At 52.2% G+C, this 13308-nt stretch overlaps 1 protein-coding gene across 1 annotated transcript; it reads left to right on the forward strand.

The window, feature by feature from the left end:
• Positions 1–1237: 1237 nt before the first annotated feature.
• On the forward strand, positions 1238–6002 carry SMAC4_00190 (uncharacterized protein). The gene is made up of 4 exons (XM_003351600.2): positions 1238–3269; positions 3342–4217; positions 4404–4698; positions 4766–6002. The coding sequence occupies exons 1-4, from the start codon at positions 3184–3186 to the stop codon at positions 5039–5041; spliced, it is 1533 nt and encodes a 510-aa protein (XP_003351648.1). The 5' UTR covers positions 1238–3183; the 3' UTR covers positions 5042–6002.
• The last annotated feature ends 7306 nt before the right edge of the window (positions 6003–13308 follow it).

Here is a 13308-nt window from a genome sequence, read left to right on the forward strand (position 1 = left end):
ACCTTGCTGTAGGGTCTCGTTAGGTCTTGCTCAACCGCAAGCCCTCTTCCAAGGGTCTCCATGTCTCCATGCCTGGGGGAAATATAATCTCTAGGCAGCATCGTGAGCGTTGATTCGCGGATTGCAAGATGCGCACAGTATAGGGCCACCGCGGAGGACACTGGGGCTTGAGCTCAAGCCATCACGTCCTGTTGCCGAACAGCAGCTTGTGGTACAAATGGCGAGGCCGAAAAAGACAAGGGATAACAAGAACAAGAACCGAGGGAAAATGGGGGAGATGTCATTGGCCCAGAGGAGAGAGAGTAAGTGCTCGAGGCATCTCAGACACGCCAGACATGCCAGACACTCCAAAGTCCAGTCCAGGGTCCTTGAAGGCGACATTCCCGAAGACCGGACGAAGGCCTAAGAGTGGATGGGCTGAGACGGGCTGTTGTTGGCATGTGGATGGCGGGCGGGAGACGTCGTTGACATTTAGATTGAGGTGGTATTTGGTGGTAGTTGGTGGCGAGCGGCATCAAATTCCAAGCGTGGGCGGGGGATTGAGTTCTGACTTTGGATCAGGGCTCAGCGGCTTCACGGCGGCTTCACGGCGGCTTCATCTTGCAGCATCGCCCGTTCCTGCCGTTGGAATCCTGAACGGGGAGTGTGGGTGTGGGTGTGGTGTGGTGTGGTGTGGCTCGCCGGCCGTCCGTATCTCGACGGTTCAGTTGTGTGGATGGATGTCAGGGCTCACAGTGGTTGCGACTGGCCGAATGGCAGATGAAGGTTGTACAGTAGCGAGCGCTCTCGGTGATGCAGAAAGGTGCAGTGCTAGAGTGGCAGAACCGCAGAAGTGGAAGTGATGAGGGTTGCGCGAATGGGACCATTGCTCTTGCCAATCTGTGAACGGCAGTGTGGTGGGTTCCGTTTCCTTCCCTTGAGTGTTTGGTTGAGGAAGGGCACCTCACTGTGTACCTGCACATGTTACACGCACGCCCCTCCTCTTGCAGGAAGGAGCACATCTGTTGACGACCCTGATAGCCCTGGTGGCCCCGTTTTCTGATGGTCCGTGTCACCCCAGCCTTGGCACTCTCATGATGGAGGGGCACTTGACAGACTGAAAAACTTGAGAAGGGAAAAAAAAGCTGGGAGATGAATTAATGAACCCTATAAATGGTTTTGCCTGTTTTTGAAACAAACTGCCCTTTCCTCCACTTGACAGGGCTGTTTATTTAATCTTGAGATTCGATGATTAACCAAAGCGTCCCGGCATGTACACAGAGGGTCTACCTAGCATGTAACGGAGGCGCCTTGAGCACTGCGATGAATACTTCATGACTGCGTGTTGTCCCGACTCGCAAGTTCGCAAAGTCTTTTTGCGCCGTCGACAACTCGCCGTTCTGGCCGCAGATTCGTCGAGTCCACGAGAGAAGAATCGGGACGACCAGAAGCAGGCTAAGCCAGAACAGGAGTGGTCTGGGGAAGGTTAGGTAAGGACTCCACAAAACCAAAAGTTTTAGACCTCTGAAGAGGCAGCAGCGATGAGCAGAAACAGACAGATCAAAATGCTCAGTTGTACTTTGGATGGAAGGTTCAGGTTCCCTTTTCGTTGCGCGCACGGAGTCACCTGTCAAGCAGCGTTGTGTTGCAACTCTGAGAGAAATTACTGCCTTTCCACAATTCCACTTCTTGGTCGCCATTTTGCAGCGCACCATCATGATCCCTCACCATCACGCTCACAACCATGGATGGATGGATTGCGTCCAATCTTTGCCGTCGCAATTCGCACACTCACAACACAATGGAAGCCAGTGTACTTGTACTCGAGCTACTCTGCAGGTACCTACAGGACTAGGACCAGTACACCTAGCCAAAAGTGTATCCATCTTCCTATTCCACTCTGTTCCCTGGCCCTGTCCGCAGCAGCCCATGGGTCCTTTTTTAGCTCTTGCCCTGGAGCTTTCAGTTTCACTCCGACTCGGCTACTGCTGCCTCTCTACCTACTACCTGCCAATTCCTCTCTCTTTCCACTCTCCCTCAATATGCAAATTCGTTTTCTAAACTTCCTTGTCTCTCGGGCTACATAGGTACTATTCCCATCTCTTTTGCGCTGGCACCACGGTCGTATCAGCCAGTTTCAATGCCCCCTCTTCATTCGTCCAACATGCCCCGACTTATCCATTGACTATTCCACTCTCTCCCTCCCTCCCATGCCGCGGCTCTGGGGGTCCGTCCTAGACCAGCCCAGAGTCCAAAGTCACATCCAATTCATCCCATCCACCCCCATGTTCGTGCTGTGCATGATGGGACCGTCGACCTCTCAGAGCATGGAGATGGAGTCGAGAGCTGCACCTCTCTGGGTCTGCTAGAGACCGAGTCTCCAATGCGCGTCGTCGATTCCCCTCTAGCTCCCGTCTCCCGTCTCCCGTTGTGGGATGGCTGCTGTCGTCCTATCTTGTCTCTTTTCGTCTTGCCTGTTGTCTCTTCTTATATATCTCTGGTCCCCCTTCCCCCCATCCTCCCCGTCTGGACCCCGAACTTCTGAACTTCTCTTACAGTTTTAGCCTATTTCTTCTTTCTTCTCATTGTCTTGGACAGACCAGTTGGTTTCGTCAATGACCTTGTTGCTTTAACCTCCTCCATATTCGGTTTATATCACCCTACATTCCCATCATCAAACGCTGAGTTTAGGGGTCCTCCTGGAAGTCAAGCATTGATTTGCCTGTCTTAACGAGGGCTATTCCCCCTACCAACGTTTGTTGTCGTTCGCTATCCCACCCTTCGCTCGAGAACGGCAAACCTCTATCCCCCGGTGGTGACGAGTTCGCCCTATCAAAACCCCATCAAGTTCGACCTTTCGACCTTTCGACCTTTCGACCTTTCGACCCGGTAAACCAAGCTTGCCAGCAATCTGTCCCGGAAGACTGGAAAGAATCACAGAAACCTCTCAGCTCCAACTACATTTTCGACCATTGTCCCCTTCTCCAGTTCAGCAACTGCCGCCTCGGTCTTACTTTCTCTTCGGATCCTTCGTTCTAGTGTCATCTCTCGGACGTCAGCGACAGATTCTTCACTTACCCGCCCATCTGCTGTGGACATCTCTTTCCGGTTACACAAATTGTGCTATCTTCGGGCTGGGTTCCTTGGGTAGAGCAGCTCCATAACACGTTTGGTTTGCTCCTTTCCGGGCATCGATCTCTCAGCATGGCTGAGTTAATGGGTTTTATAATACCAAACTTGGACTTTGTGTGGTCCGCCAAATTCTGGTTTTACTTCCATATTGTCATATGGTATGCTTGACTTGTGCAATTCCAGTCTCACCCATCCACCACGCCTCAGCGCGTGCTAACTGCTTCACCCAGGCTCCATCGATATGTGCGCCTTCTCGTTCACTGTGTCAGTCACTGGACCTACAAGTCCGTACAGCCCAAAAAGGACCCGACCTTCACCTCGGCAGATGTTACTGTCATTATTCCCACAATCCACAACCAGTTCGAGGAACTGCGAATCTCGCTTGAAAGCATCCTGGCATGCAAGCCTGCCAAGCTTATACTCGTAACCACGTGGAATAAGTATGAGTCGCTCGAAGCGATGGCGGCCACGTTGAAAAAGCCAGCTTGCGATCACCCCATCAAGATCGAGGTCCTTCATGTGGACAAGGCAAACAAAAGACTGCAGGTGTGCAAGGCGTTGGAAGACAACCATGTCGAAACAGAAATCACGGTCATGGCCGACGATGATGTCGAGTGGCCTTCGACATTGATGCCCTGGCTCCTTGCCCCATTTGAAGACGAAAGAATCGGCGGAGTCGGTACCTGCCAGCGAGTGAAACGCATCGATGGAGACCTCACTACTCGCATTTACAACTGGCTTGGGGCGGCGTATATTGAGCGCCGCAACTTTGAGATTTCAGCCACCCACAACATCGACGGCGGTACTTCTTGCATGTCTGGACGCACCGGTGCCTACCGCTCGAACATCCTCAAGGGCTACCCGTTTCTTAGTGGCTTCAAGAGCGAGAAATGGGGCAAGTACATCCTCAACGCCGATGACGACAACTATGTCACTCGTTGGTTGGTCGCACACCAGTGGAAGACCTGGATCCAGTATGACCCCGAGTGCGAGATCGAGACAACGTTGGAAACCAGCGTCAAGTTCCTCTATCAGTGTTCCCGCTGGGCGAGAAGCAACTGGAGAAGCAACTGGACCAGTCTTGTGCACGAGAGATACGTGCTTACGTGAGTTGAGCCGCTCCCAACCGAACACTAGCAATACCCTTTTAGGTCACTGTGCACGACTGTGTTGTGTTCACCACCACATCATCACCCCTGCTCCCATTTTCGACCCTGTTCCCCACCCGCAATAGGCGCCCCTGTCCACCCATACCCCCTGTCTCTCTTGCTAACAACACTTTTCAACAACAGTCAACAACCATGGTGCACTTACGCTCTCCACATCGCAACCTTTACGTCCTTGGCCTTTGTTGTCGACCCGCTCCTGCTCATCTCGTGCTGGTGGGGCACCGAGGGCTGGAACGACAACGATCGGTACACTCTTTTGGCGGCCGAGATCGTCTTCATGTTTGGCTTCACCAAGGTCGTCAAGCTGGTTGGACTCTTCCGCAAGAACCCACGAGACCTTATCTATTTGCCTGTTTCAATTCTCTTTGGATATTTCCATGGCCTCATCAAGCTATACGCTCTTTTCACACTTAAACATGTAAGTCACTCCGAAAAGAACCGGCGTACATGGGCGATAAACAAGACTAACCGAAGACGCCTCGCAGACTTCATGGGGAAGCCGCGCCGATGGTGATGAGCACAATACGTTCCGTCTGCAAGAGAAGCCTCCTCGCAGCCAGACCATGTTGACACCATCCGGACCAGGCTTGGATGACTTGTCCGAGAAGCCCTCAAAGGGTTCTCGAAAGACCGGCGGTGCCACGCAGAGTCGACGCCTGACTACCACCAGCACCTTAGTTTCGCACAACAACTGCGAACACACCAACGGTGGATGTACGGTTGCACCCACAGACCTTTCACACACATCTTTGCAAGGTTAACGGTACTGATTTGCTGCTGCTTCCACTGCTGCACTTGCGCGTATAGCTAAAAGCAACAGCATCCGCCGAATCAGGCGGCAGACCATGGGGGCATTTGGTCAGGCGGCAATTGAGTCGCCTGGCAGGATTATGAAGATTACGAATTCAATGACTGAATGACGAAAATGGATTTCGTGTCTTCTCTGTCAAGCCGTGGGGACAGGGGCAGGGTGGAAGTTGTGAAGGGTAATGCTTCTGGCAGAACAAGTTGCATTGGCCAGCCGCTGTCCAACGGTTTTAAAGCTTGTTGCTGGCGCTTTTTTAAAGACCTGGAATATGGTTGTATACAAAAGCATTCGGGTTTGCTGGGAGCTTTTGACTCCCTTCTCGGTTTCTGTTTGGCAGGCATGCGGGGGCAGGGACTGGCTGGGAAAATGAGCGACCAAAACTCACAGCGATGGGTGAGACGGTTCTGGGAAAAAGTGTGCATGTTATTTTGGCTTTTTTGTTCTCCCATTTCATCTTTTCACGCTCATTTTGGGATATAGACGGACACCGTGAAAGGGTCATCTGTTTTTTGGTTTATTCTGTCTACGCCTCGACACAAGGAGGCTGGATAGGAAGTGTGTTTTACAGGATTCATGATTATCCTCTGAGCCCTCAAACGTTTGAGGGCAGAGCCATGGGGGGTTGGGAGCATAGAAGAGAGTATTAGACCTTTTTTGATAGAACAACGGGGAAGCTCCCACAATAGCGATGTCTGATTTTTACACTACCCTAGACACTACCTCGATGGAAGCCATCTTCCACCCATGCCACCGCAGTTTATCCAAGTGAGGCGTCACAAAGCTGTGCCGATCACGAGCTGGAAGAAGTCCATTCGACAAAGCTGCTGGCCAATCAAAGGGTCGAAAGCTTCCTAATCGGGACATGAGATGGAAATGCACAGAGTACCGGATACGGATACAAGGCCCAACCGACCACCACGTAGTACACGTCGTGTCGGTAGAAGACCGTTTTGACTGTGTTCAAAACATGATGGCCGGGCATGATCATGTCACACAACAGGTCAACTGCAAGCCATCATGCTTCAAAGCAAAAGAAACAGGGGCGTTCGACCAACAGGGCGCGTTACACGGCATGGCTGACAGGACTGCAAGGGGAAATGCCATATAAGTCTAACAAGGAGACTTTTGAGATCACATTCCACAAAAGCCACCCCGGTTTTGGCTAACGTTTTAGTCGAGCGTTAAATTTCGATCAGTTGATTCGGTTGACGTGATGGCCCTGTAGGCTGGGGTATCCTACCCACGTATCCGTTTCCCAGGGATGGTTGTCAATAGTGCAAAACCCCTCATTATCAGTCAGCCTGCTGTGATGTTATGGCATCATCGAGCAGATGAGTTTGATGGTGCAGACAGCATGTGAATACCATCATAATACTGGGTAAAGAAAGTCAACAACAGGGTCCAAAGCTCGGATGGGCCATCAACCCGGATTTCAAAACCTGGAGGAAATGGTACGAACGGCAAAACGACCTACGGACATACGATTTCTAGTTCTGTCTCTACATGCGGATGCCCCATCTTAATTGCTCCAAATCGCCCCGCTCAAGCGAGGGCCCGGAGTTCGTCCAAGATCGTCCGGCTTTTGTTTAGTTCCCCTGCCCTGGCAAATCTTGCCTTTTGGCCCTGGTCCCATCCCCGTTCCTGGCCCTACCGCCACCATCCGCAGCCCCCGAACGGGGACCGGACCTTTTGATATTTGGTCGAATCAAGATTGCCGGCACGGCTAGCCCAACCCCTCCTCCTTCTCACCCTAGGTCCCTGTGTTCCGGATGGACTGACAAGAGTCCCTTGACTTGCCATCTTCATGACATTTGACACGGGCATCTTGCAGCGGCCTCCATTCCAGCGCATATACATGTACGTGTAGCACATCTTGTGTGTACGTATGTACAACACCTACAAGGAGGAGGCGGGCGGGATCGGCAGCCCCGCAAAGAAGAAATTAATTATCACGAGAACGGCTCGACAATCGGCATCAAGCAAGCCGAAAGCGGCAGCAGGGCCATCTTGCGTCTATAGCCGCGGTGAAGCATGACGTGCATGTTCTTCCCGTCATGGGGCCTTGGCCGTGGCTTCGTTACGGTCACACAATCGACGCGATACTGAAATTGACTTTCTCATCTCTTGTATGATCATGACGGGTTCAAAGCAGTTTACAGTGTAAAGGATTCCATTCAACAGAAATGGAGTTGACAGATGCCTACAATCTGTCACTTTGGGCCGAACTGCAGGCACTGCCTGCCTCTGCTGCCTGCTGCATTTTGCCTGGCTGCTGTATTCCTTCAAAAAATACGAGATACATGTCCAGTGAGCTTGAAGAAGGAATGCAGCAGTGATGAGTACCTGCCTACACAGTACAAGGACCTACAAGTTCGAGGCATGTCCAGTCCGCGACCCCAAGTCTTGGCACTGACCTCGCAACTTCCTTTCTTCGCCCTCTCCCACAACAGCATCAATGAGACGTCACCACTGAACGAGAAAATTTCCGTCTTCAAACCCTGCTTTTTCTCACGAGTTCTCTATCAGACGAACGATTCAATGAATAGGGACAGTAAGTAGTTAGGTATGCTCACTGACGGATGAAACTGTTCCGTTCTTCCACGGTCCTTGCCTTCCACTTTTCCGGTCACAACTTGCATTTCGAGTCGCTTCCACTTCGGTTCCAAGCCCACACAAGGCAACCTCCACTACTGTACCGAAGAACAATCCTTTCCACCGAAAACACCATGGCTGGTAAAAGCTTGCATCTCTACAGTGTTTCCCTTCTCCCTCCATATCCGTCTTGGCCACAGGTAGAGCTGTTGATGATTGATCTCGCTAACAGTTCATTCTAGCATGAACCTTCCTCCTTCCTATTCGGCTATTCACCCCATCGCACTGTTTCGGCTGTTCGGTTACCACTCCCAGACATCAGCCTCCAAGGCGACGACGTGTACACAGTAATCACAACAACAAACTCTCTGCCTCCGCATGGCGCCTCCCCACCCTACCCACGACAACACACAGCCGAGAAATAAGTACAATTGGAGCCTACCTTTGGGGCAGCGATTGGAGGCAGCAAAAAATCATGATACTGGATCCAGTCAACGTTTCCTTTGCTGAGCACCAATCACGTCGCCGAAGCTTGACCTTCGGTAGAGTCTGAAAATCGTCGTGGCTTGGCCTGCCTAGTCAAGCTAACTGTGAAAGCTAGATCGCGTCAAGAGGGCGTGGGGTGTTACATCGCCCCTAGAACAGCTAATAACCCCAGCACGATCCTTACTGCGTAGACACCGGGCCTGCCATTCGCTGATGCGCTGTACAGTAACTGTACCTAGGTGACATTGGATGTCGAAAACTGGTGATGTCTCTTGATCCTTCCATTTCCTTTTGTCAAAACGTCGCTTTTCTGCTGAGGACACTCACGGAAATAATTCTCTAGCTTCTCGCAGGACTTCGATTACATGGCGCTCAAGCTGGCCCCGCACACTTCTGCATCCACAACACGCTTAACCTTTTTCTCTCGGACCTGCGTCTTCTCAATGGAGACTTCATGTGGTGATTGTTGACGGGGGTGGCTAGCAGGGTTTCGAAGTCGCATTCTTCGCACCAAACGGACCCCTAGGCGTGCCTGTGACAGGAGCATTTACGGTGGGGCTTATTTCACATTTCCGACAAGTTCCCAGATGTCATTTCCAGGGCCTGGACCATGACTTCCTGCTCGATCAATGCCGCAAACCGACATCTGACAAGCCTGGTTCTGTCAAACTTGGCGCTGTCGAGCGGCGCTAAGTGCCAATGTCTCGGGAAGGCCACATGAGTTCGAGGTCAGCACCCAAGAACCCCAGCCACTCATGGCGCGTCTAGGTCTGGGTCTCAGGTCAACTCATCGGGGCAGTGTGACGAAAGTGGTGAACAGGCAGGGGAATGGGGCAGGAATGACAAGAGTGAGGTGCTGTTGTCCATGGGAAATATCCTGTGGAGAAGATGCCGAACGAAGATGGTAAACATCGTGCTCGGGTGAGTTCAAAGTACTTTCGATTTTGTCACTTTCTCCCGCCGCGATTTGCGTGGAGAACCGACTCCGTCTGCTACCCTTAACAACCAGGAAACCAAGCTTTTCAAATATGCGGCGACACCACCAAGGTGATCGTGCTGAAGATTCGTTCGCCATCCTCGCGCCACGCACAGCATCGACTAGTTCACGTCTTACATATATGTATTGGCGTCACCAAAACAGGGACTGGGCGACAGCAAATCCATCTCAAAAAAAACCGCGATGGTACCTCGTATATTGGTCTTCAAGAGGACAAGTTGTCTGCAAAGTTGTCTCCGTCACGGTGCTGTCGCGACCACTCTGTACGGTCTCACCTGCGACTGCATGCCAATACAACCTCATCATCGGACGGCTTTATGACGGTAGTCATGTAAACCTAGGGGTCCGTTATTGAATCTATCGAAAGCTGACAGGGGAGACGTTGCTTGACATTGATGTTAGGAACCGACTAATCGTATTGACAGTGTACGAAAACGAGGGGACATGCGAGAACGCAAAAGAAAACAAACCGGAAGCGGGAAGAAGCGAATGGCATCGTTTACGATATTCCGAGATGCTGTACGGAGAGCTAGGTGCGAAATCGGCATCGAGACTTAACCGCATGGGTGTGCACACCATCAACCAAGTTGCTATGGTGTGTTGCTCTAAAGTCACAACAGGTCAAAGGCGATTTATCATACCATACATACCATACCACAACAAAGCCATAAGAGATTGTCGTACCTGATGAGGATACAATAATCTTGGTACTATCCGATGCTGCGCAAGACCAGGCAACCCACACCATCCTCATCAAAAGGGTTGGTAGCATTGCCTGATGTGGTGAGAAGGTTGACTTGGATCTATCTGCAACAGGCTCGACAGGCTGATGACAGAGCATGATAGTGAATGATTACGCAGGTCCCTATAATGGGAACCGGTGAAGGGCCCATGATGTCAACAGCGCCAGCGACATGAAGCACGACAGGATGAACCGGGCCGAGATGTGAGGGCAAGCGAGCCGCAGTTCTTTGCAGCAATGCAGGACCTGACTACTCTACGGCGGGATGATATCGACATACGCTACTGACGAAGTGGTGATGGAACACTTATATAAGCAATGGTGAGCGATTCGACCTCTGCTGCAACTTTGGCGATCTGAATTTGGGTTGCAGTTCACTTCGGAGCTACGCTGCACTTGGGAGCCCGAACCGTTGCGGCGCCGTCCATCCATCACAATGTCGATCAAATGTTCTACCTAGCTAGCTTATCAGGTGCTAAACAAAACGCTAACCCCGTAGGTGCTTCTTCGGCGGTAAACCTGGCACAAGGTTAGAGCATTAATCTCGAGGTTAATGTTTGCGCTGGAGGTTAAGGAACGGGAAATGATGTCTCATCAGATGGCAAGTTTAAAGAATGTACACGGCTCATTGCTGGCCTCCGGCCTCTGGCGCAAGAGGGCGAAGCGAAGCCGACGTAACCGGACCTTACTCGCAGATTCGCTTGCCTGTGGAGGACGTGCGAGGAGAGAGCCCATTCAAGGCGGGCGGGCTGATGGAGACTAGGGCCCCGCGGAGGCAGTCCCTCGGAGGCCGGCTGCGGGGTTGTGCTGGGAAGATGCCGGCATCGTGAAATCGGAAAGAGGAGAGCAACCACGGCAGTTTGTTGTTGAGACTTGAAAGTGAGACCAGGTGACCATAGTGGATGAAGAGACTGCGAGCTTTGGAAGATTGGGCAGGAGCGCCGGCAGCGTGCATGCTGTAGCAGATTGCACCGTTGCTCCGAAGTGGAAGGGGATGGGGTCCGTCCGCTGTTATTGCCAAAAGCCCGCAAACGAGGGAAGGGCAGGCCAGGGAATCCCCTCCCCGAGCCGCACTTTTTTTGCGGAGAATCCGCAATGCCGCAATCCGGTGATCCACAATATACCGCAAGTGGGTTCCGTAATCTGGATCCGCAATCGGTGCAGCGCGCCGTTGTCCGGAGGAGGTTGGGGCCGTCATGGTAGGAGACACGGCGACGATGAGAGGAGGATCATCGACGGGCCAATAAGGAACGGGGAGATGGGAACCCAATGTCTGAGAGAATGCGACTGGTCTGTCTCGCAAAGAAAGCCCCGCCCCCGCTTGGCCCTACTCCTCCCAAGAATAGGCTCCGGGATCCGCACCGGACTATGAGATAGCACCTACTTCAACGGCCATGACAGTCAGGAAAGCTCACCACTCGGGTGTTTTTCTTCATCCCCGATTGAGGGACGGAGATGAAGCTGGGGCAGGTGGAGACTCTTGAATTATGAGAAACACCTCGACAGCAGAGGGTGGCAGTCTCGGCTGTGGAAACGGCGGGCGGGGTGGGATTATCAACGGTTGAAGTATTCATTTCCAGGTCTGGCCGCCTGGGCAAGCCCCGCCGAGTGCAATGATGTGCACGTACCTACAATATCACCTCAGTCTTCCCTTCCGTCTTGTTCAGTTTTTCCTGTCGACCGTTTTCTCTTGCAATGCTACACTTCCAGGTTGACTCGCTAACGGCACGAACAGGTAGTGCCTACCATAAGCACGTGCCTCATCACGTCGCCGGGTCTCAAACTGAGGATACGAAGAGATACAAAGTGAGGAGCTGTGGCGCCAGTAACATTGTTGATTGGCTTCAGTGGAAGAATGCAAAATGTACCATGTAGGTGCGCTGGTGAAGTCACCGCAGAACCCCCACAGGCCTCTCTGCACGAGATACGGTGTTTTTGGTTTTAAAATCCATCTGTTGTCTTTGTAACGTTTCTTCACGGAGCTCCAAGAGAACCTTGAGGGCTGCGGTGACAGTGTGCTGAGACAACAGTTTAGAAGGAGGGGCGGGACGGCCACGGGGTGGCTTGAAACGGTGCGAGTTCGCTTTACCCTATTGGCTTTACATCTTTTTTTTTTCCCTCTTTTGCTCCATTTTCCCTTGCTTTTCCTACAAGTATTCTTTGCTTCGGCGCTTCCTGACACCATCATACATGTTTCTACTACCATAAAGTATAAACGCCATTTGCACAGTACATCAGACCCAAGGCGTCCAGAATGACGGTCAAAAAGGAAGACGATCAGACCCTAGGGTAGTAACACTGCCGGCAGCGCTAACATTGTGACAATGACACACTTCACGATGCTACACACAGTGAGGTCGGTAGCCAATATCAAGCTGTGTAGGCAACTAACTTTACTATTGAAAGTAATCTGGCCTCACCTGATGCTTATGAGGCAGACTGGCAGACAGCAAGGCATACAAACGGCCACTTGACCCGGCTGTGCCCGGCCAGGTCCGACGACAACTGTTTAGATTTTGCGCAACGGGCCCGGAGATACTCTTTGCTGTCTTCGGACTCTCCTTGAACAGACAGCAACGGCAACATTCGAGGCAGACAACGACAGCAGCACAACAGCGCATGCCCAACGCATTAAACAACCAAGTTGGTCCACAAGCTCAAGGCTTGCATTGTATCCGTTACTGCTGACTTCTTACCCAGGGGAACCTTGAAATGGCACCGTATGTACGTACCTCCTCCATCAACGTAGGTCGGCAGGACACCGAGAAATCCCCTTTCACAACTTCCACTCTCTTTCCGCCCTTCTGCCGCCCTCTCACCATTGCAGTTTGACTAAGGCGCCTCCCTTACCTTAGTGTCCGGCCTTCTACCCACATCACCACCTCTCCCACTCTCTCCCACTTAAAACTCTAGACGGGTCCTGGTCCAGATGGGGTATCTCAGTCTTGGAAGCCACTCATACCACTCCCAACTCATCCTTCTCCCGCTCATTCCGAACCCTCTCCCGCACCCAGACATTCTAATATGACGGTAGAGGGGCCTTGGAAGGCATCATGAAACGCCGAAGATGGGGGGACGGGCGGGGGGAACATATGCGGGCAAAAAGGGGGTGGGTGACATGCAAGGGGCTGGGGGGGAGGAGAGGGATCCAGATCCAGGGGAACAACAAGCAACACTTGGCCGACGCTCGTCACGACACGTATAAGGTACATATGTACGATGCGTATAGCATACCCGTTAGCTTAGCTTGCTGCTGCTTTGAGACGCAGGTTCGTGGGGTTCGTTCGAAGGGAAGGCTCGCTCGCAGGTTCTCAAAGGCCAGACAGAAGGAACCACTGGACTGGACTGGACTGGACTGGAGGAGAACCTTTGTGTGGGCGCTCTTGCCGTTCCTCCCCTTTCC

The sequence above is a fragment of the Sordaria macrospora genome, chromosome 1 (assembly GCF_033870435.1).
Source record: "Sordaria macrospora chromosome 1, complete sequence".
NCBI lineage: Eukaryota > Fungi > Ascomycota > Sordariomycetes > Sordariales > Sordariaceae > Sordaria > Sordaria macrospora.

Bases quoted from the DNA above. Each gene is read 5' to 3' on its own strand.
- SMAC4_00190 (XM_003351600.2), top strand. From the start codon at position 3,184: ATGGCTGAGTTAATGGGTTTTATAATACCAAACTTGGACTTTGTGTGG. The intron at 3,270-3,341 runs GTATGCTTGACT...TGCTTCACCCAG, and splicing joins TACTTCCATATTGTCATATG to GCTCCATCGATATGTGCGCC. The intron at 4,218-4,403 runs GTGAGTTGAGCC...TTTCAACAACAG, and splicing joins CACGAGAGATACGTGCTTAC to TCAACAACCATGGTGCACTT.